The sequence below is a fragment of the Vigna umbellata genome, chromosome 1, assembly GCF_029865625.1.
Source record: "Vigna umbellata cultivar VRB3 chromosome 1, Vumbellata_1.0, whole genome shotgun sequence".
Classification (NCBI taxonomy): domain Eukaryota; kingdom Viridiplantae; phylum Streptophyta; class Magnoliopsida; order Fabales; family Fabaceae; genus Vigna; species Vigna umbellata.
Window position 1 is genome coordinate 10,614,165 of NC_142165.1, and position 27,193 is coordinate 10,641,357.

A 27,193-nucleotide genomic window follows, 5' to 3' on the forward strand; every position below is an offset into this window, starting at 1 on the left:
AACCGAAAGTTTCATTTTGTGTCTGCCATTGGTCTCAAATTGTGAGAAAGTTCCCTTTTTATGATCTCTGAGAAAGAACTGAATTCGAAGTCGTGGTTTTTGCGCAAATGGGTATCGATCAACGTCTGCGGCGGAGCCGGTGGTGGAACGCCGTTGTTTTTATCGGAATGGTCAGCTTTACAGTAACCGTTACCAGTTCCGACAGTCACGAGAAGCAGGAACAAGTGGTCTCCCGAATTGCCTTCGGATCATGCTCCAACCAGAGCGCTCCTCAGGTTTCAAAAAATTTTCCTATTTTGTTATGCTTTTTTGTTTTTTATTTTTTCTACTTTTTATTCTTGTTTTGTCTTTTCTTTGTTTTATTTTTACCCATTCTGCAGTGTCGTGTAATGGAACTGATATACTAGTTATTCTGTTTCTTTGTTCCAACCACGATATCTCAATTCTTGTACTAACATGCTGTTGGAGTCCCAGTATTACGTCAGCTTTAAGCGAACTGCAGCTCTTTTGTACTCAACTTAAAAAAAGAAACAGCAATAATAACAACCACGACAATTATGTAAATTTCTGTGAACAAAAGAAATTTGATTAATTTTATGTAACAAATAACAAACCAACTGTTTCTGTTTATAATTAATTTTCCTTGGATTCTGGAACCTGTTCCCTGTTTGTAAGAATTCTTGGTGGGGATGATAAGGAATGTATAATTTTTCACGAAAGAGTGAGATGCATCTGAAACTTCGTTTTATCCCAATTTTTAGAAGAATTCAAAATTCATTATGCAGTAGACAACTTCAATAAATGGTGTATTTCACACCCTTCTGCCACTGAAAATCAATCATTCGTGCTGAACCAAAACTAGACAACTTTTTATTTTACGCTGTACATGGCAGTATGCAACTGTATGGTCTTTTATAGTATTTCTTAATCAAGCCAACAAAATTGTATTTCATCTGCCGCAACTAAATTCAAGAAATCACAGGGCTAAGCTTTAGTGTTCTTTTTGGTTGTAGTTTGGGTTTACAAATCGTACAGCTTTAGACTAAAATCCTAATATCTGTTACTATTTAGGCTTCTAATTGCTACGATTTCTGGGTGTTGTTAACTTCTTCATGTCAGATCATTAACGTTTGTGTATGCTGTGTGTTTGCCAGCCCATTTGGGATGCAGTGGCGGACTTCCGTCCCCAAATTTTTATATGGCTGGGTGATAACATTTACGGGGACTCCAAACGCCCTTTCAAAATATTTGGACGGGAAAGGACTGTTGGGCCATGGAAGAATGTTCCACGATTTGTTCCTTCTTCTGAGCAGGAAATGAAGGCTAGATATGAAAAGGCTAAGTCTAGTCCTGGCTATATTCGACTTCATCAGAATGCTAAGGTGTTTCATTCTAAGATTTTCTATTTGTTATTGTTTTCTAGTTGAGATTGTTATTGAAAGCACAATGTTGAAATGCCTGTGGGCTGATTTACTAAAATGGTGACTATGTTTATTGGTATCTTGGCCTGACTTTCACATTTGGTTTGTTGATAGGTTATTGGTACATGGGATGATCACGATTATGGATTAAATGATGCAGGAAAAGAATTTCAAGGGAAAATCACCAACCAGAAGTTGCTTCTTGATTTCTTGGATGAACCTCAAGATAGCCCACGGTAGGTGGATATGCATTATTATGTTGGACTGATCTTAACCTTGCATTTTGTGTTATTTGATTTGTTCTGCCTAACTTATTGAATCATTCTCTTGATTATTGGGGTAGTTTTCTTATATGATGCTTACGGTTGTATTGCATGTGAAAACTCTTTTTTCTTCATGGAGAGGAAAGATTACATGTCTAGCAGATCATGTATTCACCCATTCACAAATTTTAATAGGAAGCAGATATTGATTTACATACTTACCCTATCTTCTCATTTCAGGCGGAAACAGGCTGGTGTATATGCCTCATATACGTATGGTCCTGTAGGTAGAGATATCAAGGTATTGACCAAATGTAATATAATATTCTTTCTCAAATTCCTACAATTTTTTCTATATTATTGTCCCCTGGTAGGATGGTAGCCATTACTTGATCATTTTAAATGTCTTACATGAAGTTAAAACGCAAACTTTGTTTTTGTCAATAATAAGACTTGAGAGTTGCTTTTAAATCGTGTTTTGACTTTTAAGCACTCATCTTGTGCTAATACTGCTTTTATTGCGGATTGTGGAAAACTTCTCAGATTGTACTCTTAGATACTAGATATCACAGAGACCCTGTAGGAAGTGATGGTACCATTTTGGGGAATTCACAGTGGTTGTGGTTGGAGAAAGAGCTCAAGGGTCCACCAACGGCTCTTACCATAATTGGATCTTCTATTCAGGTACTACAATTACTAATAGTGCCAGACATAGTTCAAAATTATTCATAATAATAAACAAATGATTTTTTATGACATCTGCATCTTTGAATTTTGGTTGCATCATCAACTATTATGCCTGTGTTTTTGACAGCGTGTATCTAAATTTGACTTGAAGTGATTACATTATATAGTTAATCTATATGTCAGGTTATATCAAATCTTTCGGCAACCATTCATCCATTGTTTGCAATGGAGTCATGGGGTCGTTTTCCAAAGGAAAGAGACCGGCTATTTAAATTAATAGCTGATAGTAAGGTAACAAGTTTCAGGACATTCATATTCTACTTCTATTTTCTGTTTTACATCTTTGTTGTTAAAAGGAATTTACATTGTTACCAATTATGTTGGTGAAGTGAGTACTCATTTCACTTCTCATTAGTCTTTTCTATGCAGAGAGCTGGAGTGTTTTTTCTCAGTGGAGATGTGCACTTTGGGGAAATCACGAGATATGATTGTGCTGTGGGCTATCCACTTTATGATGTAACCTCAAGTGGGGTTACTCAATCAGTCGAGGAAGTTGTCCCACCTTTCCTACGTTCTTTTGTGAGATTTGTTGCATTGTTGACCCCATCTACAATGAGAGTAAAGGGCCAACACTGCAGATACAAATCTTGTATATATGGTAAACTTTTCCTTCTTATTTTTGGTAAGGATATTTATATTGTTTTTCATGCTTTTGATGTTTCAAATGTGGGTTTTCATTAGGTCAGCCAAACTTTGGAACCATTGAAATAGATTGGGACTCTCACCCAGTGACTCTCAAGTTAAAAGTGAGGGACAAAGAGAGCATCACGGTTACAGGTGTTGATGTTTCATTGACGGAATTGCAATCATCAAATTCAGAGAGTTTTGACAGAGAAAAGGCAGGACATGATAATCAAAAGCATTGCACCCTTGAAGTTAGTCTGCCATGGTTTGTAAGATATCGCCTAGCGATCTTGTTCTTTTGCACCTTAATTGGTAAGTCACTTCTCTAAGTTCCACTAACAAAGCAAGTGATCATTTAGTTTGTATGTCAATCTTTTAAGGTGGCACGCTTAGTATTATAGTATGATGATTAAATTGAACTCTTTCTTTGTTGCAGTGTTTCTTGTTGCATTCCTAGTGCTAGTTTACACTTGCTTCAGACTTTTCAGACTAGAAGGCTGCAAAAGAAAGCACGATTGATGCAAGTAGATTCATGCACAGTCAGCAAAAGGGAGCATGTCCTATCTCTTCTCCTTTTTGTAGATTTAACATCTGTGGTTGTAGGTGAATAAGATGTATAGAATTCTTCTACTGTTTCTACTAATCAATCCTTTATCAATATGAACAATTCGGGTGTATTTGAGTTACATTTTCAGAAATTGTTTAGTTTTCAAAATGTAGCTAAGCAAGGTTGTTCAGATAGATAGCTTGTGAAGGGTGGTGCAAGATACAAAACTGGAATTGAGGGAGAGGTTTGTTGAACTAGATGGAAACAGAAGTATATGAGAAAAATCTCCCTACTGTTTTTGTTTTGGATGAGAATTTGATTGCTGAATGGTGAAAAATTATTTTGGAAACAGTTTTTTTTGAAACCAATTGTTTTTTGAGTTAGCTTTGTGAGTTTATTGGTGCTTTGACCATTTTATTTGATGCTTTATTTGATTCATTTGTTAGTATTTCTTAGTATTTCATAAATTTGTGTTCTGTTATTTTTTAAAAGCATGTGTTTTCAAAATTGCTGTGCACTTTGACACAAAGAGATAGAAAAGAAAAAGAACATTGCAATACGTTATGGGAAAAGATACGTACTTGGTAGAGCTTCTTCAGAATCAGTTTGTTACACATTTATATGCTATGAAAAAGGACTTTTTACCGTATATGAGAACCTTATAAAAAACTTCACAAAAATATATAAGTTTTAGAAAAAGTAATTCAGAACGTGTTTCAAAACACGAATTTTAATAAAAAAAATCATATTTTAAAACAATGTTTTATAATTTATTTATGTTTCGTTTAAAACAAGAAAGCCTTATTTTTAATTTTGTTAGAATATCGTAATGAATTATTCAAATATGAACAAAAATTAAGAGAAAATGAATTGATTTATTTAATAAAATTGTGTCTTTTAAAATCCTTTCTTTTAATTTCTAGCATTAAAATATTTTAAGTTCAGTTGTTAATATCTTTAAGGAAAATTAATCAATTACTAAAAATAATCATAATTTACAATAGTCGAGAATAAAGTTTAAGTTTACAAAATATTTTTTTGAGTTTTAGAAAAGATGAAAATATCTCTCTTGAATCACAAAAGAGATGAAGAGACATTTTCTTTAAATTAACAAGAAATAAACACCTCTTTTTTTTATCATAATAAAAAAGAATGATATGATGATTAAAGATCTCTTCCTAAACAATTTAATTTAATAAAAATAAACATTTCTAAATTCCATTGATATCAAATCTTGAATATCTAAAGAGACTTGCTTGATTTAAAAAAAACCTGCAAAACATAAAAAAATTTTGGTGCCCAAAACCTTATTTGGATCTTTTGGAGTTAGAGACATGTTACTTTATAATAGGAATTCAACCATATATTTCATTAGAAACATCAAAATGTTTAATATTATATTTGTTTGATGTATGATCCTTTTTTATATAATGAAAACATATGACAACATTTGAGTTTCTAGATCTTTTTTAGTTTCTTATGGGCAATATCCAATTTTTATGATTCATGAAGTAATTGTTTCTTCATGATCATTATGAAAACTAAAAACAATACTTGTCTTCCATAGGATTCATTGTTAGCCATTAAGTAGAAGTGTGCTTGCTCATCCGAGCGCTTGAGTTTGAGGAACTTGAATTGTTATCCTCTCAAGTAATATAAGTTTTTTTATTCTTGAATATTTTTTTTCCTTCTTCTATTCATCCTTTTTGAAATTTGAACAATCTGCCTTAATATGTTCTCTTTCTCCACATCCATAGCATTTGTAGTTTGAAGAATATCATTGGTTCTCTTTTTTATCACTTCTAAATTGTCCATTTCCTTTGAACTTCATGAACTTGTTGAACTTTTTTATCATTAGACTTAGGTTTTCATCATTTGAGTTTTCATCCTTCTTAGGACTTTTATTCTTTATAACTTCAAACTTGATAGTCAAGTTATTTTTCCTTCCTTGGTTTTCTTCTTCATTCATCCACCCTAGTTCAAGTTTATGCGCTCTTAACTTTCGAGAGAGAGTCTTGATTGGCATAGTTGCTAGGTTAACCTTTGGTTGTCATGACCTGTTCAAAAATTTCAAAACTTTTATATTAATTTCAATAGTATCAAAATTTTTACTTAACCCAAAAAGACAATTGACAATATGTGTGAAGCGCTTCTACACGCCATAGATTATTTCTCCCTTTTGCATCCAGAACATCTAGTATTCTTGAATCAACGAGTTTCTTCAAGCATAGTTGACATCATTTGTGCCTTCATAGGTTACCTATAAAACTTCTCACATTTCTTGAGCACTTTTACATATCGATATCTTATAAAACTCATCCAAGTTTAAAGGAGATGAAATAAAATATTTTGCCCTAACATCATACCGTGCCCTTTTAGTTTCTTCGAGTTCATTGTGAAAGGGGATTTAGTTCCTGCAAGTAATTAACAATTATAGTAGGCAAATAAAATCCATTTAAAAGAGCATCACAAACACTTCTATCTACATACTCCAAAAATATTTACATCATCATAATTTTCTCCAATAAAAAGAAGAGGTCTATTAATAAACGCGCTCTTGACAAAGGTTTGTTTTATCCAACCATTTTCAAAGATTTTGAAAAACTACCAAGCTCTAATACCAATTATTAGAATCACACAATGGAATATTTGTATATGGACAAAACCAAGAGCGATTAATTGGTTTCTTTAATAAAATCGTGCTTTTAAAAAAATTTCCCTTGGAAAAAGAGATTTACATAAATAATTTTATATTAGTTCATATCAAAAGACCTTACGCCTAAGTTGTTAATCTCTCTAAAAAAGCATTAATTAATCACTAAAATAACCACTACTTACAATCATAAAGAAATATATTTTAGGTTTAGAAAACACCTATCTTCAAGGCACAAGAGATGAAAGACACCTCCCATGAGATCCACAAGGGATAAACACCTCCTTTGAATATGAACAGTTTCTCCTAGCAAGAGTAGCAACACTCAATCACTTAAGACACACTCAATGAAAGTTCTTGCTCTACCCACACTAGGTTTTTCAAAGTCATTTTTCACAAACACAAAGAGTTTTTCTAGCAATCACAACTCTAAACCTATAAATGAAAAGTTATTTTGGAAACTAAGTTTAGTTAAAACATATAAAATCTCTCTATTGAAAATTAAGTCAAGACATTGAAGAGTCTAATCGCAATTGCTACTGATAATCAATTATCTCAAATGATAATTCATTATCTCATAAACCTCAAAAAACATTTTGTCACTGTGATAATCGTTCACCAACACTGATAATCGATTATCAATAACAATAAACGATTATCACATAAGTTTTTATGAAAAGTAAAATTTTTCCTAAGTGTTATATCTTTTGACTAATGATTTGCCAATTTAAATAATATACACAAATTATAAGATTTCAACAATTAAATTTTTAAGTTTTCAATATATCTTTTCAATCCAAATATTCTTTAAGTTTCAGCACTTTTTTATAAGTTATCGTCATCAAAACTTTTTCTTGAAAGGTAATCATCATCTTTTGTCATCAAATTTAACTTTTTTGAATTTTTTATATTTAATATATGAAAAACCAAAATTATGTTTTATGTTTTACAAACTTTATTTATGTATTGGTTTCTTTATTTTTAAATCTAACCCTAGTTTTCTTTATCATTAGTGAAGGGTATAGATGCAATGAAAGAAGAAAAGCAATTAATTGTGGTTGAATTTTTGAAATTCGTAGATAGTTTTCGAAAACCATGGCCTACTTTAATATAATAATATTCACCAAAAAAGATAAAAAAAAATTAAGTTTCTTATTCTTAAAATAATCCAAATCTAAAAGGTTAATATAAAAATCTAAGATAATTTTAATATAATTTTTTTCCATTAGTATTAAAGAAAGTAAGTTACAAAATAAAAACAGCATTTTTGACGTATTTAACGAATCAAATTAAACTAAATCTCCTTTATCATCCTTAGCAACAGGAAGTCAACCTAACCTAAAGCCAACAAAGTTAATTTGATGCAACTTCCTCTCTTTTTCCACAACCTTCATTATCAGTTGCATTTGAAATAGTATTCTTGTGGTCAATGATAATTGCAACACCAATATTTAAAATATAAAAATAAAATTAGAAATATACATATAATTTTTTCTTAGCGTTTAGCCTCTGTCCTGTTGTTGAATTCCATCTGTCTTCTACTGCTAAAAACAAATAATTTATTTCATGTCTCCACGGACATTTGCTTCTTCTCTCCTTCTACCTGTTATATATAATTTTATTTTACACTCCCTTTGTTTTCATTTCAAATTTTCTTCTCGTTATATAATTTCCAAGCTAATAAAACAGTTGCGTGTGTGACGGCTACATTATCCAACCACATAAGCCACGGAATCTTGCATTTTGTCTCAAGTCAAACTACATTTATCTTCCAACTTGTACAATTCAACATCGTAGCAGAAAAGAACAAGACATGTTCATACTTACTTCACACCTTCCAGAAGAACTACAAAGAAATCCAGCTCATTATTAAAATGCTGTTTTACCCGAAAGAACAATTATTCAAAGTGAACATTAATGTGAATCTCAGTAAAAATAAGCACAGCATTTCAAAGGTGGAAAATTCCAAAAACAAAACGAGTTTGACCGGGTCTCCACCCCATTCCATACGGTTTTTTGTTTGCAACACAAAAAATTGAAACTTGATAACACAGAGTAACGCGTTCTTTGAATTTAAGCTCAACATACCCTCCAAATCAAGAAAGCACTCATTTTTTTTTTTTGTTTTTCTTCACCACTCAAAAATGGCCACCGGGGTGTGGCCCGTAGCCGCCGTATCACTGGTGCTCCTCCTCTGTTCCTCCATCCCAAAATCTGAATCCCAACAAGAGTACGTCAACAACAAACAACTAAATTGCTCCCAGCACGAAACCAACGCCACAAATGGCAACCTCTGCAACAGTGTTCCATCATGCGCATCCTACCTCACCTTCAAATCTTCCCTCCCAGATTACACCACCTCTATCTCCATCTCTTACCTCCTCAATTCCAGCACCTCCGCCATGGCCGCCGCAAACAACATCACAGATGTCCAATCCATCCCCTCCGAAACCCTCATCACCGTTCCCATCAACTGCTCCTGCTCCGGCCTCTACTATCAGCACAACGCCTCTTACAACATCAAAGTACAGGGCGAAACCTACTTCTCCATCGCCAACAACACATACCAGTCCCTCACCACGTGTCAGGCTCTCATGGACCAAAACACCTACGGTGAACGTGACCTCGTTGCGGGTCTCGACCTCCACGTGCCTCTAAGATGTGCCTGCCCCACCCAGAAACAGAGCGAAGCAGGGTTCAAGTACTTGCTCACTTACTTGGTTTCTCAAGGAGAAACGGTTTCTTCCATCGCTGAAATCTTTGGTATTGACCAACAGAGCATCCTCGAAGCAAACGAGCTTTCTGATACCTCCTTTATTTTCTACTTCACGCCGATTTCAGTTCCTCTAAAAACAGAGCCGCCAACGAATTTACTGAGAGCAGCGGCTCCCCCGAACGACTCCCCGTCACCGCCGCCTCCGGCGGCGGAGGAAGACTCGGACTCTTCCAAGAAGTGGGTCATTATCGGAATCGTGGTTGGGGTTGTTGTGCTGCTTCTTGTCTGCGCTGCTCTATTTTTCTTCTGTTTCTATCGGCAGCGACGGGTACAACAGCCATCGCCGACTCCGGCAGCGAAGGCTTTCTCGGGCCCCACCCACAAACAGAGCGACGAAATGACTCTTCCGACGTCGCAGTCGTGGTCTCTTTCTTCGGAAGGGATTCGTTACGCGATCGAGTCGTTGAGCGTGTACAAGTTTGAGGAGTTGCAGACGGCGACAGTGTTCTTCAGTGAAGAGAACAAAATCAAGGGTTCTGTTTATAGGGCTTCTTTCAAGGGTGATTATGCTGCGGTTAAGATTCTCAAAGGGGATGTGTCGAGTGAGATCAACATTCTCAAGAGGATTAACCACTTCAATGTTATAAGATTGTCGGGTTTTTGTGTTCACAAAGGTGACACCTATCTGGTGTACGAGTTTGCCGAGAATGATTCTCTCGAAAATTGGCTGCATAGTGGTAATAAGAAGGACGAGAATTCGGTGTCTCTGAGTTGGGTGCAGAGGGTTCATATTGCTCATGATGTTGCTGACGCGCTTAATTACCTTCATAACTATACCAGTCCTCCTCATGTGCATAAGAATTTGAAGAGTGGGAATGTGCTTTTAGATGGGAATTTCAGGGCAAAGGTTTCGAATTTTGGGTTGGCGAGAGCGGTGGAGGGTGAAGGGGATGACGGGGGATTTCAATTGACAAGGCATGTGGTGGGGACTCAAGGGTACATGTCACCTGAGTACATAGAGAATGGTTTGATTACTCCAAAGATGGATGTTTTTTCGTTTGGAGTTGTGCTTTTGGAGCTTCTTTCGGGGAGAGAGGCTGTTGGTGGGGTTAAGAATGGATCTGGGGAGCAGATGCTGTCGGTGACTGTGAATCAGGTGCTTGAGGGAGAGAACGTTAGAGAGAAACTTCGAGGTTTCATGGATCCAAATCTGAGAGATGAATATCCTTTGGAACTGGCTTATTCCATGGCTGAACTTGCCAAACGCTGTGTTGCTCGTGACCTCAATGCAAGACCACAGATTTCTGAGGTTTTCATGACTTTGTCCAAGATTCAATCCTCTACGTTGGATTGGGATCCCTCTGATGAGCTTGAACAGTCTAGATCTGTCAGCCAAATTTCTGATAGCAGATAGATGAGGAACTTGGCGTTATGGTATTGTCAATAGCTTCAATGGAATAAAGAGTTTTTTAAATTTTGAATTATTTGGTCTGTTGTGTATCACATGGAATGATGGCTGCTACAACAAATTAAAGTCCACACTTACACATTTCGACATATCATTCTTTAACATGTTTGGTAACTCAATAAATGATGTTGTCTTGTTTGTTAACGATGATATTGATACCAAATACGACTACTGAAAACAATTCAGCTAGGACGAAAAGCAAGGATTTCAACTTGTATGTTCTCTATTTCTTTTCGTGGAATATGTTATACTTCAGAGTAACAGTGTGTGAAACGTGAACATTGGGATTTTTTTGGTTTATTATTGAGCCTTTGATGCCAGATGCATATAAGTGCATGATGCACGGCTTCTTCATATTTATATGACAACGTAATTTGTTTACGTATGATCTGGAAACCACTGTTTTTGATTTTTTGTTTTAATTTGTATTTGATCGGGATTCCTCGACCTGAGTTACCTATTCAATTTTCGTAATAGAAAAATAGAATTGAACAAACAAAACGTGCTTCTGATGTTAGATTCCAATCCAACAGGTAATTGGGCACACTTCAATTTTTTAATTGTTTGACCTCTGCGGACTTCAAGCGTTTGGTTTTGAATGTTAATTTAGCCTCCAGAAATATCTGTTTATTGCTTTCTTTCCTTATAAGTTATGTGCTGTTGTCTAATTCTCATTGAATGATTTGTCTTCCTTAAAAAGGATATTTCAGACATGCTCAACCAACATAAATTGATTGTCTAATTCATACCTAAACCCAAAGTGTTTTCCAAATGGTCGGATTTGATATTTAGCAACATTTTAGTTGCACACGAGTAGTGCTTTGAGAACATAGAAAGCAGAGTTCAAGGTAACAATTTGTGAAAGTACGCGGCTATAGAAGTTGTCTGCACAAACTGAGAGCTAAAATTAGATTGATCTAATACCTAAGTCTTGGTCCTTCCAAACCAAGATGAACACGTTCCGAATGCAGCAAATATAGTCAAAGCTAAGATGGAACAACATTTACGGTTAGATTGAAAAATAATGTCATCATACAACATGAAGACCAAGTTTCGGAGGAGACTGACACTGTCACAGTCAAATTAACTTAATGGTCAGCATCTACTTTGAACAAGTAATCAAAACATTATATACCTAGAAGCCTTTCATATAATATATGATTAATCTCAAATTGATTCAAATTGCATACTAATTGAATATCCAGTTATTTGTAGGTTTTAAATGTTTAATATTTGTTTAGATAAACGAATAGGGAATAAATTCTTTCCAAGAAATGTTTCTTTTTTCTGTTTTACCGAGACAAGAGCAACTGGATTAGAGGCTGCAATTGGAGAAACAATTTAACATATACCTGAAATAAACTATAAGGAAAGCTAACTCAACCGAAGGCAGTTGATGACGGAGAAAATGAGGTTGAATACTTTTGTCAATGCGTGTTGATTTGGAATGTGAAAATTAAGTATGCAGAATACTAAGCTCATAGCCCCATACCAATTTAACAAACCAGAGTTTCGTCTTTTTTGATCAAACCTGCCCAAAACATAAAAATTGAGAAGAATTTCTGTCTCCAATATACAAACAAACTCAGTAAGTTTAATGCTACTTGAGTTATTTCTTTTTTTAAAAAAATAATTGCTTCTACTTTTTCAGACTTCTTAGCCTACCCAAAGTTGTATTTACCTTTCTTTTTCTTTAACATAATTTAGTTTACCTCCTCGTGGCTAAAACCAAAGCAAATAAGCAACAACTTAAGAAAGGATCAAATGTACGTAGTAGAGAAGTAACACTACACAGCATGGGTTGCTACAACATACGGTATCAACTAAAAGTTACCTCCTGTCATTGAAACAAGTAAAATATATACTACTATATTCATTCTCCTGGTAAGCAATCAAAGACTTCATATAATTAAGGATCACAAATTAATCTAGGAAGAGAATCCTGATCCACCAAATACAGCAAATATGGTAAGGCACAAAGCCTTATGAGTCTATATATAACTAGTATGCAACCTTTTTCATGGTCAGTGTGTGTGAGCCTGAAGAGGGAAGAGTGCAAACTGATTCTTATCCAACGCAATCCCATATCATCAAGAGCAATAAAAAAAATGTTGATCACAACGTTATGCAAAAGAAGGAAGAATATAAAACATGGCCAACTCAATTCAATATTATAAAACGATAAATAAAAAGAGCAGATTAAAAACATCAAACACATCAACAATCACTTCTAAAATTTTCTCCTCTCAATTATTTTTGCTTTGAGACTGCAACTTCCGATCAAAATAGTATGCTAATAATAACAAAAAAAAAGAGTTACAACTACCCGGCCACTCACATAACCTGAAACAGTGAACTATGTTTACGCCACTGCAGTAATGCTCTCACCCTCCACAATCTCCTTCTCCAACTCCTTCACAGATCTAATCAAACCCCTCGTGATGCCCTTGAGATGCAAACCATTCTCTTTCATTTCCTCAAGTAGCTTTTCCGCCGTTTCCCAATCCAAAGCCTTCAAGCAGAGAGACTGTATCAACTTCTCATACTCATCCACATTGGGGCGAACGCCATAATTTTTCATCTCTGAGAATAAATTCAAAGCCTCATCAAACCGTTCCAACTTGCAATATCCACGAATCAGGGTGTGAAACATAACGGGGCCCAACTTAACATGCTTCTCTTTCGCTTCTGCCAAGATCTTCCGAGCCTCTTCCATCTCCCCACCATTTGAATAACCACTAGCAAGAGAAGTATAAGTGTACACATCCGGTCGCAAACCCCTACTTTCCATCAGCTTCATGGTCTCCACAGCTTTCCCAATTTCACCAGCCTTTGAATAAGCTGTGACAATGAAATTGAAAATATCATTCCCAGGCGGCGGCCCATCCTTAATCATCTTCACCAATAACTCCTTGGCTTTATCAACTTCCTTAATCCTACACAATGCCCGAACAACCGCCATAAACGGCTTTATTGCACGCTCCCTGTTCTCCTCAGGGATATCCTCCAACATATCCAAAGCCCATTTCACAGTTTCATCTTCTCCACAGAGCTTGCCAGCCAAAAAGCTAACCGTACTCATCGGTGGCCGTTTCCCTTTCTCCATTGCCACCACATACACTCCATGGGCCTCCTTAGCCTTCTTGCCCTTACACAACCAAGACAAAATGACACCAACTTTCTCGCCATCAGGCAACGCCTGTGCATCAACCATCTTCTCACAAACCCCACAAGCCCAATCATAAGCACGCCGCCGACAAAGCGCCTCGATTGTGATGTAATACGTGTCTGCATCCGGCACACACTGAAAGGCCTCAAATTTATCAAACACCTCCAATGCAGCTTTCCCTTTCACCAACCTCGAGAAGCAAAGTATCAAATCGTTGAGAATCCTCACATTGAGGATTCCACTCTCCTTCTCTCCAATCTCCTTAACCAAATCCCACAGCGAGTACGCCTCTTTCTTCCTCACATCATTTCCACATATTGCCAAAACAAGAGACTCCACCATTGGGGTGGTCACCTCCAATGATCTCTCACTCCATGCCCATCTGAAAAACCTTATCAGATTCTCACCCAAAACAAGCGGATTTTCGATTACTTTTGTCACCAATTGCTGATGCAGAGTCAAATCCACGTCATTCAAACACGACCCAAAGGACCCATCAGCACTCGTTTGAAGAAGACGTAGCACACTCTCCAACTTGTCCACGTCAATCTCGTACGTGTCTCCTTCTACATAAGTGTCTTCTTCTACATAAGTGTCTCCTTCGTCTACGCGCTGTCTGTCACCGCCGTTTTCTGAAGAATCCGGTGAGAGCTGTGGGAGCTCATCATCGACGGTGAGCGTGGAATCGGTGGCGAAAAATCGAGGGTTGTTGAGAATTTGAGGGAAACTTGATTTGGGGATTTTGAAAAAGATAGGGTTAGAGATGCGTTGGTGAATTGATGAGCAGTTGCGAGCACCAGCTACGGAACGTGTTGCTCGTGCAAGTATCCGCGTCCACATTCTTCTTCTGGAGAATGTGTTAATGTGATGCTTTCTTCCACTGTCTTCTTCCTCGTCTTCACAGAAGATTAAACCTAAAATTACGAACTTCCATGTGTCTTTACACTATTACGACGCCGTTTTGAACCACTTCGCCTATTTCTTCTAAAAGCCCTTGTTCCTGCGGCCATTTGTACAATTCTTTTTTTAAAATGGTAAATGTCAAGAATTTTGAGGATCCGATTAAAATATTTTAAATTTTAAATAAACATTTAATATTGCTAAATACTTATTTAATAAATAATAACTTATAACTGTTTAACATATAATATATATTAAAAATTAATAAAAAAGTGTAAAAATTGAATAATTCTAACATATATTAAAAAAATATATGTATCATCATGTGATGTAATGGACGAACTATTGTATCACTTTATGCATTCTTGTTAACTAAATAATTTAAAGGAAAGAAAACGAACCGTCGTATTGCACTCCAAAAGTAATAATATATATATAACATATAACAAAGCCCAAAAAATGTTTTACCGTTTGATAAAAATAATAACTATTTTTTGTGAATATAAAATTAATAAATGTATCAATAGTTAGTTGTTCTTACCAAACATAAATTACCAGTTATTGATTTAAGTGGTAACCAGATTTGATATCTTATTCAAGTTTTAAGATTTAAGTATTTATATGAAAAATATATGATTGAAGGATTATATCTCATTAAAGGTAATGAGTTGTGTTATCTAGTAAATGTTGATAGTCGGTGAAATGAAATTTATTTTATTTTAATAATTAAGATAAAAATAGTTGCATTTAAACTTTTAATTAATTTAATATATGTACCATAAAATTTATATTGTTAGTTTTTACAAAAAAAAATAATTTAAAAATCACTCATTTATTGAATTTGATATTTAAAAAAAAAGAGACAAACACTATACTTGTTATTGGAGTGATTAATTTGACCCAATTTTTTTTATTTAAAATATTAGCCTAGTGTTGCTAATATAGCATCACAATGAAAGCAGAATGTGTTGTATGTAAGCATCACGAGTTAGGGTTCATTTGGAATGGGCTGCTTCTTCCTGCACTCCCCTTTTTTCTTCCAGCAGCCCCTCCTTTACAAAATACAACAAAAGAGCATAGAGGAAGGTTGCGAGTGTTATTAGTCCATTAAGCGTTACTTTTTTATTAAGGGTAAAATTTGCATTTCCCTACTCGAATGAAGTTGCAGGTGAAAAACAGGGGGTGCAGGAAGAATTTGTCATATAACGTGGTTGTTCAAGTTTAAAATATTTTCAAATTAGATTCTTTCAAGGAATTAACCATATGTTTTATTTTTCTGAGTTATTGCTTTCTGTTCTTCCTTATCTCTTTCTGTCACTGTTCCTTTGCTTGTGACTTTTTCTCTTACATTTTCTACCTCTCAACTTTTCTTCATTTACATTTTAATATATCACATTGCATTTTGATAAGGGAACGCTTCCCTATAAGAAAACTTATCTTATTATTTATTTAGTATTTGAGAAAAAATACCCATGAATTTTTTTTCTACTCTTTTATATCCATATATTTCTGAATATTTTTGTATTTTATTTTTTAATAAATTTATGTAAATGTTTTTTAAAAAATTTAAAATATAAATTTAGTTTAAAATATTAATTTTTAAGTATAACTTCAATCAAATTACTTAATAAAATAATAATATAAAAATTTTATTCTTTTAATTGTAAATTTAAATAAATTGTGTAAGGATATAATATTTTAAAAAAATAATCTTTTATAAATAAATTTAATTTTATAAGTCTAAATAAAAATAAAAATATATGAAATAAACTTATATAATTAATATTTTTTATTGATAATTTTATTTTGATTACTTAAATTTAAAAAAAAATACTTAAATAAAATTTAGTACTAATTTTTAATAAATAGCAAAAATTAGCGAGTCAAAATTATGATACGAGTATTTGTTTATCCTAAAATAAGTAATTATATATATATATATATATTATTTGTAAATATTTATTAAAAATTTATTTAATAGACATTACAAATTTTACTCACAGACGTGTACGGGTAAGACTTCTTTTGTCATACATACTCTAATTCTTGAAAGACTTTGGAATCTATAAGTTGAAAAATATAACTTCACGTTGTGCAATTCAGAAACTTTTTTGTGAAAAATAACTACTTTTCGATTATACAGTCAGAAATAATTTTTTATACAAAAAAAAATACTTCCAACCAATGTAATTTTGTAATCCAAAAGTGAAATGTTTTTTTCTAAATTACACGACCGAAGAACTATTGTTATACAAAAAAAAATGACTTTTAAGTTTTACAACTTAAAAAAAAAAAAAAAACTTTAACTTTCATATTACACAATTTAAAAAGATTTTACTTCGAAAAATTTAAACAGAAGAGACAAAATAGAGATTTTCATAAGAAAAGTATAAGATTGCAAAAGGAAATCTCCTCCTTTCAATTACACAGAAGTCCAAAGCAGCATAAAACCAGTTTCACAATAATTTTATGACCATCGACTGAAGAAAGAAAAAACAATAAACTTACGTCTCTCTATTTTACTTACTATTTAAATCACATCACAACATATATATGTTAACACAAACTTGTCATTTAAGAAAAGTACACAAAACATCTACGATTATCGTCAAATTATAATCTTTGTCTGTTTTTCTTATAAACATGTAACTTTTACCTGTTTTGAACTCTACCGAGAAGCTAATTTTTTAAAAGAAAATATTTTTTAACAATTATTTTTACAATAGCTTATATTATATATTGTTAAAAAAGTGATTAACATATGCTTCGTAATATATCTCTCACAACAGAGATATGAAGTGAAAAGACAAGTTGTTATCATCTTTGTCAGATATTGGAGGGAACTTGAAGTTCTGTTGTGTCACGAAATTTATTTATCAATATTTTCTCTTGTGGCCCTTTTGATGACCATCATCATTGAAAGTGACAATTATCATAAAAAACATTCAAAGGGTCGTCTTTGGTTGCTGTATGTTGCTGCATACAACAGCTTAGCTTCACTTCAGCCACACACTGCCACGGACACGTAGTAACAGTAACAGTAACAATAGCAGTAGCACCTTCTTTCACGCACCATGCAATCGCATTCAATGATTTTTCAGAAAATCAAACTAAATATTAAACACGTTTATTACAAGAAATAATTATTTGAAGTTATCTATTAACATATATATCTCAATATTTTATTTCAATAATAGCATTTTATGTGAAACTTACAGGTAATACACTAATTTCTTTTTCTTCTTATGTGTAATACATTAATGATATAATCTGCTGCAATTTATAACTCATGTGTGTTTAAACATTAGAGATGAAAAGTGAGACAGTGAGAAAGAAATTGAAACCAAAAGAAATTTGTTTAAATTAAGTGAAAGAAAAATTAAAATTACTGATTTATTACATTGCCAAACTCAATGTGTCTTCACTCATTTTTTTTCCCTTTCAAACCAAATACTTTGAAATATCTACTTTCATTTCTTTTCCATTTGTTTCTCTGGTTAGTTTCCTTTCTCTGTACTGAACAAATGCTAACCTTTTTTCCTTTTAACCTTGTCCCTGTGGGTCTGAAAAGGAATTCAATTATTTCAACCAAACTTAACAACACTTCTAATTCAAAATCTTATTACAATAAATTTAAATTTACATGTTATTCAACTTTCTTATTTTTAATTAGAAATATTTAAACTCACGTTTGGATTCTTAATCATATATTATTTTATTAGACTTCAACATTAAAGAAGAATTTGACTCTAATTTGCAGAATTTCTTAGAATCATGCATTTTGGATTGTTAAAGTTACCAACAGACAACAGTTCAGTCACTCACATGCACATCGTATCATATCTGTGCACTTTGATTATGTAATTGCAGTTGGTCCCATTTTGCAATGTGCAAACCTTGCCTTTGATCTATACATACTCAAGAGGGTGTGGTTTCGTAATTGCAGATTCATAAGGAGCATTTTTTCCTTTGCTAAATGTGTAAATCGTAGTAGGTGATGAAGTATACCAATGCATTTAGTCTCTGGCTTCTAGAAAAGATACATCACAGCTTTTCAACTAAAACTACTGTTAAAATTTTCTGATGCAACAGACAAACGTACCTGAATCCACCTTCATCCAATTAACTGTTCCTATGACACGCTAAAATACTTTATCAAGCATCATCATGAGGATATGAAGAAATGGATTTGTACATGCTTTTCTTTTTCAGTTGTTCATTATAAAAGTGACTCTGTGATGGCACATATGGAGTGGCTATAGTGTTCTATCACTTTCCAAGTGTTGCTTTCATTGGGCTGAGTACGGTCTTAAGCCACACAACCAAGGATAGCCTATATAACTCCAAAGCAACCGGACACAAACTTTGCAGATTCAGCATTTCGGGCCACTCATCTCATCATGTGGACCTATTGTAAACTAGTTCTTATCATTTTCGTCCTTTCCATGACATAGCTAATTCTACATTTTCTCAGCACTACTATTTAGAAACTCTTGGAGCTGAAACACTCACACCACATTCAACTCTCTGCAGTTACTCCTCCCCCAAAACATAAAACATGGTGTTAACTTTTTTCCTAGAACTTTGTTTATTGTTCAAAGCTTGTTTTATACTTTGTTGATGTCTTAATGATTTTTCACTTTTCCCCCTCTGTTGTTTATAGGTTCTGGTTGCAAGTCATGGAGAGGAGGAAAAAGGGGCAGAAGGCATTGCTGCTGTGGATTTTCGAGGCCACCCAGTAGACAAGACAAAAACCGGAGGATGGCTTGCAGCAGGGCTCATCTTAGGTTCATATTCATCTCAATCCATAGAAATTGGAGTCATGTTCTCAAGGTTGAACCAAATTTGGCTCCAACAAAATCTTTTTTTTTTGTGCAGGTACTGAACTGGCAGAAAGAATATGTGTGATGGGCATAGCCATGAATTTAGTGACCTACTTGGTTGGAGATTTGAATCTCCCTTCAGCTGATTCTGCCACCATAGTTACCAATGTCATGGGAACTCTCAACCTTCTTGGCCTTGTTGGTGGCTTCCTCGCTGATGCCAAACTTGGCAGATACCTGACTGTTGCCATATCTGCAACCATAGCTGCTGTGGTATGTTAAAAGATTTGCATATTTTGATACACTCAATAGTCACTTCACTCATTTCTTTGGCTTTTAAGCACACGTAGGCAACCAATTTTCTCCCTTCCCTTAAGGGAAAGTGGTTTTCAAGTGCAAATTATATAAAATGAATACAAGAATGTTCACTATTTACTCTTAACATCTTTCTATCTATACTAGAAGTCAGTAATTAGTTTTCATGTCACTTCTCTTGGACCAGGGAGTGAGTTTGTTAACTGCGGCTACCACCATTCCTAGCATGAGGCCCCCCACATGCAGTGGTGTCAGAAAACAACACCATGAATGCATTCAGGCTACTGGCAAACAATTGGCTTTGCTATATGTAGCACTTTACACTGTAGCAGTGGGTGGAGGAGGAATAAAATCCAATGTCTCGGGTTTTGGGTCTGATCAGTTTGATACAACAGACCCGAAGGAGGAAAGGAGGATGATATTTTTCTTCAACAGGTTCTACTTCTTCATCAGTATTGGGTCCTTGTTTTCTGTAGTTGTCCTGGTGTATGTGCAAGACGACATAGGAAGAGGGTGGGGTTATGGGATTTCAGCAGGAACAATGTTGCTTGCAGTTGGTATTTTGTTTGCTGGCACGCCATTCTATCGGTTCAAGAGGCCACAAGGGAGCCCCTTAACAGTTATATGGAGAGTGCTGTTTTTGGCTTGGAAGAATAGGGATCTTCCTAACCCTTCACAGCCCTCCTTTCTCAATGGTTATCTTCAAGCCAAGGTGCCACATACTCAGAGGTTCAGGTAAATTTTCCAACCTCTTCTTCAAGCACTCATCATGTGGTTACCAGTAATTTGTATGAACCAAAATAATAACAAGGGTAAGTGTAAAAAGTTTTAGATTTTTCTTAAAGAACTTGGTTTTCAGTAACTAACCGTAACCGTAGTTTCCTAATGATTTATACACGGTTGTCTTTCTCTTCAATTATTGCATAGCAATGTCAAAAGAAATCCTTATTTTGTGTGGTTCTGATAATGATTGCTTACTTTCACGGGATTACTATTTCTATTAATATCTGGGACAACATGAGTGTTTTCTTATTGTCTCTTGAAAAGGACAAATTTTACGTTTGAGAACAGTTTGTCCAAAAGAAAGTTGAAAAACGAAAAAAAAGACGCAGCGTCTGTTGGAATAGTATTTTGCTCTTCTCTTTATTATCAAAATTAATGTTGTAAAATGATTTTCGAAAACTTTTTTAGTAAACATGTTTGGTTTGGATTCTCCTTCTAGTTCTGCTAATGAAGACGTAATTTCTTCTTCACCCATCTTTGTCACCTTGGGGAACTAGAAAATGATATGCAGATACATCTCTCCCACTCACTCAAATAATAATGCAGACTTAGATCTCTTTTTCCATGGACACACTGCTCCGTACGTTCTTCACTCAGACTACCATCCTTTCAAACAATCACTTTATACAATTAATTTTTTATACAGTAAATAATAATACAGTTTCCACATAAAACTTATATGTATGACTAGAGTAGTGTAAGCCACAAGCTGAGACATCTACCTCGTACCCCCCCCCGCCCAAATTATTTAGGCTCCAAATTTTCTATTATATTCCTTTAATAATTTAACTAAATTATTAGATGAGAACTTTTGTTGAAGACATTAATCTTGATTTTTTTTAATGAAGATATTGCTATAAGCGTATACAAATGAAATTCAGAATCTACTATATATATATTACATTATATTTAAAAAAAATGCATTAAAATGCATTGCTTTCAAAATAAGAGTGATAGTGTAACGGTTCTCATTATCTATACCCAATATTTAAAATTGAAAATTTTAAAGTATATATAACTTTTATTTCAAATAATATATTAAATGTAATTGTTATTGTATATATTGAGCGTAAACTGTTCAACATATTTAATACAAAACCTTGAAAAATAATATTGTAATTAAAAAATAATAAATTATATTAACATTCTATGAAATCCTCGGGAAGTAGTAAAGCCAAAGAAATATTCTAGGAAATCCATTGATGTATATCTCCCTTCAAACCCAGTAATCTATAATTGAAATCATATATGAAGAATTTAACATAAACTAACGGGTACTTTCACTGCTTGGCACTTGATCGTACAGGTTCCTTGACAAAGCTGCAATTCTAGATGAGAACAGTTCAAAGGATGAAAACAAAGAAAATCCATGGATAGTTTCCACAGTGACTCAAGTTGAGGAGGTTAAAATGGTAATTAAGCTCCTTCCCATTTGGTCTACATGTATCCTCTTCTGGACTGTCTATTCTCAAATGAATACCTTCACCATTGAGCAAGCTACATTCATGAATCGAAAAGTTGGATCTCTAGAAGTTCCAGCAGGATCTCTATCAGCTTTTCTCATAATTACCATTCTCCTCTTTACCTCCCTAAATGAGAAACTCACTGTCCCCTTATCTCGGAAACTCACCCACAATGTCCAGGGGCTCACAAGTCTTCAGAGGGTTGGAATTGGACTATTTTTCTCCATCATTGCCATGGTTGTAGCTGCAATTGTTGAGAAAGAAAGGAGGGGGGATGCAGTAAAAAATAGTACTGCAATAAGCGCCTTTTGGCTGGTACCTCAGTTTTTTCTGGTGGGTGCGGGGGAAGCATTTGCCTATGTTGGACAACTAGAATTTTTCATTAGGGAGGCTCCAGAGAGAATGAAATCAATGAGCACAGGACTTTTCCTATCTACACTTTCAATGGGTTATTTTGTCAGTAGCTTATTGGTGTCAATCGTGGACAAGGCAAGTAACAAGAGATGGTTACGGAGCAATCTGAACAAGGGAAGGCTAGATTACTTCTATTGGTTGCTTGCAGTGCTAGGAGTGCTGAATTTTATATTTTTTCTGGTTCTGGCAAAGAGGCATCAGTACAAAGCTCAGCATGGCATACAGCCTAATAACGGTGCAGAAAAAGAGCTTGTGCGTACAAATGATGTGATAGTTGGAGTTGATGGAAAAGAAGAAGCATAGGATACAGTTTTAAAATCTCAATTTGTTTGACCGAATATATGGTGTGGAAGAACTAAACACTGTGCCCCGAATTTGTTTATTTTGATGTACTGTTATGCACTGTTATGTATTCAAAGATCAAAAAAAGACAAACAACATTGAGAGATGTTTCCTGAAGAAAAAGCAAATATGAGATGAAATGTAAATTCCCTGACAGAAAATATAAATAAATTAACCACTAGGCAGGTTTCACGAACAGAAGCCTGAATTTGACTAATGTTATCAGTAGAAAACATTACAAAATTATAGATTCAAACTATAACAATACCTTCAAAACAAAACTTTGTCCATTGGAGATGAAAGCCTTAAACAATGGCATTAAATAGTTTTAGTAGCAAGAAGATAATAAATATCCTTAAGAATACAGTGGACTTCATAAAGCATCAGTAAGCGAGGGAGGTTTATGACTTATGACCAGCGGAGGACGTAGAGCTCGGTGCGTTTCCTCCTTCTGTTTGCGGGCCTTGTACATTTCCTCTGTCTCAATAACAATTAACCTCTTGACCTATATTAATTACAGTGTTTAGCAATGTTAGTATCCACAGACACAAGTCCTTTCAAGCAGAAAATATATTTGGGTAGATCTTGTGCTAAAACCTGTTGGAGCATCCCCCTAACCGTAGGTGTGTTCCATCGCATGACAGTTCGATTGCATTTGCGTAGGCGAAGTGCTTCCAAAGTGCGCCTATGGAGCCTCCTGGTCCCTGGAATACCCCTCACCAAAGTTATGTAGAGATTTGGGCTCCAAGCAATTGGCACGCAAGCCTTGTATGCCTTGAACGCATTCATGCCTTCAGCTTGAAGCCAGAACAGAATTAAGAAACAAATCAAGTTAATATGACTTTCCTTCATTCTCTAACTAGATACCAAAATTTACCAATTATAATACAAAATAAATAAAGATGAGAGTTACCTAAAAATCAGTATAATTGAGAAAAAAAAATCAAAAGTTCACACACTTCATTCAACTGAAACATTCGAAATTAAGTTATGTGAGCAGAACAGAAAACCTCACCTTGTAAAAATTAAATTGAAGAGACCTATGAAGAGTGACAAGTATATTCAAATGAAGTAGTGAAGGAAAGATAACCAGTCCTTTTGAAAAACCTTTTCCACTGAAAGGAGAACCTATAAACACACATATATATGAAAATGATAATAAAATATTTAAACAGTAGATCAGACATTTCATCGAATAGGTTGCAGGCAAATAAGCAAATAGGTTGAATTCCAATAGTTACACCATCCCGCCAAATACGAGTTATTAACTAGCGTTCAGTGCATGTAATACGGGAGACTCGATCATAGATACAAAGCAGAACATGATTGTCACAAATTGGGAAAAAGAGAGAAGGGACTAATCAAATAACTAACAAAATAACTACATGCTAACGGTGAATAGCTTCAGATTAAGAATCAAAATGTGAGAAAAAGAGAGAGGAGAAAAGAAACCTGACCGCCGCTGCTCCAAGTCTTGAGGCAAGCAGAGAATTTGTTGGCGTCGGAGAAATCGGAGTCGCCGAACTCGTGTTGGAGACTGAACTTGATCTTGGAATCGGAGGCAGACTCTGAAAACCTCTTCCGAGAGGTAGAGGTGGCCGCGGTGGAAGGAGGATGAGGTTCGTCGTCGACTCACGCGTCTCGCGGAGCAGAGGTGAGGAAAGAAGAATCAAAACCAACACACCGGCGGTGCTTCCAAAGGGTAAAGAAATTAACAGCAACGCATGTAAAGCGCTTATGTTATTTTATTTTAATAAATTACTTTTAAATATATGGCACATTTGTTGTATTTGTAATTATATATAATATATAATTTATATCAGTATGTACTAGATATTTCACTAGCTATATTGTTTAATATATAATCAAATATTTTATTTAATATTAATCGTATCCATAAAATATAATAAAGTAGTATAATATTTAATATAATAAAGTAGTATAATATAATATATAAAATTGTTTTTTTTTTTCATTATTCTCTCATAACTGTGTTTTATCATGAGTTTTTATGTTGAGTTTAAGGAATTAGAGCCTGACTTACACAACACCTGTAATAGATAAGAGAAACGAGAGTAATTGGTTTTTTAAATATGTTTTCGTTATTAATTAAAATGATAAATTTTCATTGGATTAATTTCTTAATTTATTATCTATCTCGATTTTATGGTCTTTAATCAATTTTAACTATCCCAAAGTCACTTAAGTGTGTAATTATTGTGAAGTCTTACTATGTGATTTAAATTAGTTTAACTATTTTTGTTTTAGAATCATAATTTGAGATAAATCTTGACATGATTTTTTGACTGGCCTGACCATTTATCAAACAATAAGTTTAAATGAGTATGATGAAAAAATAAACACGGTTGAATAAAACCAACTACTTTTTCTTAAGAATTAGATGAACAATCTCTACATATATGATGATAGTAGAAAAAGTGAAAATTTGTGACGATGACATGTCATAATTTCACTAATTTTTCATGAATTCTGTGAAAATTAAATTGTTGATGATAGATTAAGACTTTTGAATTTTCATCACCAATATATGGAAAGGGTTTGAAAATTTACACTAGTGCAAAAAACACCTTTAATGCCAAAACTAAACGAAAAAGTTAAAAAAATAATAATTTTTTATTCTATTTAGACGTCTGTTATGGAGGGAACCGACTTCTGAAGCACTTTAGACGTCTGTTAATTGGGGAACCGACATCTAAACCCTAAATCCATAAATTTAAAAAGTCACTTTTTGACTCCATTTAGACGTCTGATCCCGCCACTCCGACTTCTGAAGCACTTTAGGCGTCTGTTAATTGGGGGAACCGACGTCTAAAACCTAAATCCAGAAATTTAAAAAGTCACTTTTTGACTCTATTTAGACGTCTGATTCCGCCACTCCGACTTCTAAAGCACTTTAGGCGTATGTTAATTGGGGGAACCGACGTCTAAATTTTGGCATTAAAACACCGTGAACGCGAGACAGTCGTTACGCGCACTCATTATTCATCATCTTCGTCGCGTTTTCTCTCTACGAGTTACGCTTTTCAGGTTCGTTTTATCACTTTTGCACCGTTTTAAATTAATTTTACTCCGATTACATCACTCTTTGATGCATTATCTTTCATTTGAACCGATTAAAATGCGTTTTCATTGGGTTTTGGTGCAGTTATTCTCGTGTCTTTAGGCGGCATTCTATGGCGGCGATTTTTGCGTTTTGTACTCCTCCAATTCCCTCCACTACGTTTTTAAAATCATCCAATAAAAAAAATGTACAATACATTCTCTTCAACTAAAATATAAAGTTGTAAACTCGAATCACCATGAGTTAGGAGCAACCTCAGAGACGTCTAACCTATATGGATCGGACGTCTATATAGACGTCGGACCTATATAGGTCGGACGTCTATATAGACGTGGGACCTATATAGGTCGGACGTCTATAGAGATGTCTGACCTAAAGGGTCCGACGTCTTATTAACGTCACCCATATAGACGTCGTACAAAGATCAGACGTTAAAAGCTCAAAATAACATACGTCTAAAGTCCTTTTTGCACTAGTGTTATTAGTTATAATGTCATCATCATTAATTAAGATTTCACTTTACGCAACTTTAGTTTCATTCAGCTTTCTTCTGTTCAAATTTTGTATCACGAGAACAAAATCTACATTGAACTAAATTGTCAAAAATTGCAGTGAATCAAAAGTAGTTTGTCAAAATTGAATTAAATGTAAAATTAGTGCAGATAGACTGAATTGAACTATATTTTATTCTACCAAATTATAGTTCGGTAAATTACATTAAACTATAATATGAACTAAACTGTTATTTGTCTTAACTTGTTTTCGAACAACACTATTTTTGAACCAAACTGCAATATTTTTTAATTGAACCGTTTATAAACTATTTTTGAATTGTGTTGAATTTTTCTGAAACCTTGAAAAAAAGGAGAAGAATTAACACCTAAAGGTCAATTTGGTTATGCTCGCCACTTTTTCAAATATTGATTAAAGAAACAAAACATTTCATTTCATATTAGATATGTAACTGTTGAATACGAACAATTTTTTTTTTAAGAATGAGATGAACAATCTCTAAATATATCATGATAATGGAAGAAAGAAGAAATTTGTAACAATGGCACACCATGATTTGACTAATGCTTCATGAATCCTATGAAGAAGAATTTGTTGACGACAGATTAAGACTTCTGAATTTTTCTCACTAAGATTTGAAAACTCATTAGCTACAACATCATCATCATCAATTAGGACTTCACTGTATATAACTTCAATTTTCATTGAGCTTTCTTTTTCAAATTCTACATTAGAAGTGAACAAAATGAACGGCATTGAACTGTTAAAAATTGTAGTGAACAAAAAAGTAGGTTGACTGAATTAAACTGAACTAAAAATTAGTTTAGATAAATTGAACTAAATTATTTTTTGTTCTACCAAACTATACTATACTAAACTATAGTGAATTGTAATGTGAATCATGTTATGTACCTTAACTTGTTTCCTAATTGTACTATTTTTGAACCAAA

General features: G+C 34.1%; 5 protein-coding genes across 8 annotated transcripts; 3 read left to right on the plus strand and 2 right to left on the minus strand.

The window, feature by feature from the left end:
- LOC124842053 (Calcineurin-like metallo-phosphoesterase superfamily protein) lies at nt 1–3,916 on the plus strand. Its single transcript, XM_047318465.2, has 9 exons — nt 1–275; nt 1,155–1,382; nt 1,536–1,657; nt 1,925–1,985; nt 2,228–2,368; nt 2,555–2,662; nt 2,801–3,029; nt 3,113–3,367; nt 3,492–3,916. Exons 1-9 carry the CDS (start codon nt 108–110, stop codon nt 3,572–3,574), a joined length of 1,395 nt encoding a protein of 464 aa, XP_047174421.2. The 5' UTR covers nt 1–107; the 3' UTR covers nt 3,575–3,916.
- A 4,186-nt stretch (nt 3,917–8,102) lies between these two features.
- LYK5 (Protein kinase superfamily protein) lies at nt 8,103–10,583 on the plus strand. The gene has a single exon (XM_088094178.1). The coding sequence runs from the start codon at nt 8,400–8,402 to the stop codon at nt 10,383–10,385; it is 1,986 nt and encodes a 661-aa protein (XP_087950304.1). The 5' UTR covers nt 8,103–8,399; the 3' UTR covers nt 10,386–10,583.
- A 1,999-nt stretch (nt 10,584–12,582) lies between these two features.
- On the minus strand, nt 12,583–14,576 carry LOC124844526 (Tetratricopeptide repeat (TPR)-like superfamily protein). The gene has a single exon (XM_088094186.1). It carries the CDS (start codon nt 14,446–14,448, stop codon nt 12,802–12,804), a length of 1,647 nt encoding a protein of 548 aa, XP_087950312.1. The 5' UTR covers nt 14,449–14,576; the 3' UTR covers nt 12,583–12,801.
- Nucleotides 14,577–18,881: 4,305 nt separating this feature from the next.
- Nucleotides 18,882–22,754, plus strand: LOC124822292 (Major facilitator superfamily protein). 2 transcript variants are annotated; one of them, XM_088094190.1, is made up of 5 exons: nt 18,882–19,069; nt 19,172–19,295; nt 19,387–19,604; nt 19,834–20,381; nt 21,736–22,754. In XM_088094190.1, exons 1-5 carry the CDS (start codon nt 19,067–19,069, stop codon nt 22,607–22,609), a joined length of 1,767 nt encoding a protein of 588 aa, XP_087950316.1. In that variant the 5' UTR covers nt 18,882–19,066; the 3' UTR covers nt 22,610–22,754. The 2 variants fall into 2 exon arrangements, with proteins under 2 accessions (XP_087950316.1, XP_087950320.1); XM_088094194.1 differs by lacking the exons at nt 18,882–19,069; nt 19,172–19,295 and having other exon boundaries at nt 19,375–19,604.
- Nucleotides 22,755–22,778: 24 nt separating this feature from the next.
- On the minus strand, nt 22,779–24,389 carry LOC124822293 (ribosomal protein L30 family protein). Of its 3 annotated transcripts, none has more exons than XM_088094220.1 (4): nt 24,101–24,389; nt 23,562–23,616; nt 23,246–23,445; nt 22,779–23,153 (listed from the first exon to the last, which is right to left on the minus strand). In XM_088094220.1, exons 3-4 carry the CDS (start codon nt 23,435–23,437, stop codon nt 23,022–23,024), a joined length of 324 nt encoding a protein of 107 aa, XP_087950346.1. In that variant the 5' UTR covers nt 23,438–23,445; nt 23,562–23,616; nt 24,101–24,389; the 3' UTR covers nt 22,779–23,021. The 3 variants fall into 3 exon arrangements, with proteins under 3 accessions (XP_087950346.1, XP_087950340.1, XP_087950336.1); XM_088094214.1 differs by lacking the exon at nt 23,562–23,616 and adding an exon at nt 23,664–23,776; XM_088094210.1 differs by lacking the exon at nt 23,562–23,616 and having other exon boundaries at nt 24,101–24,388.
- Between the last annotated feature and the right edge of the window lie 2,804 nt (nt 24,390–27,193).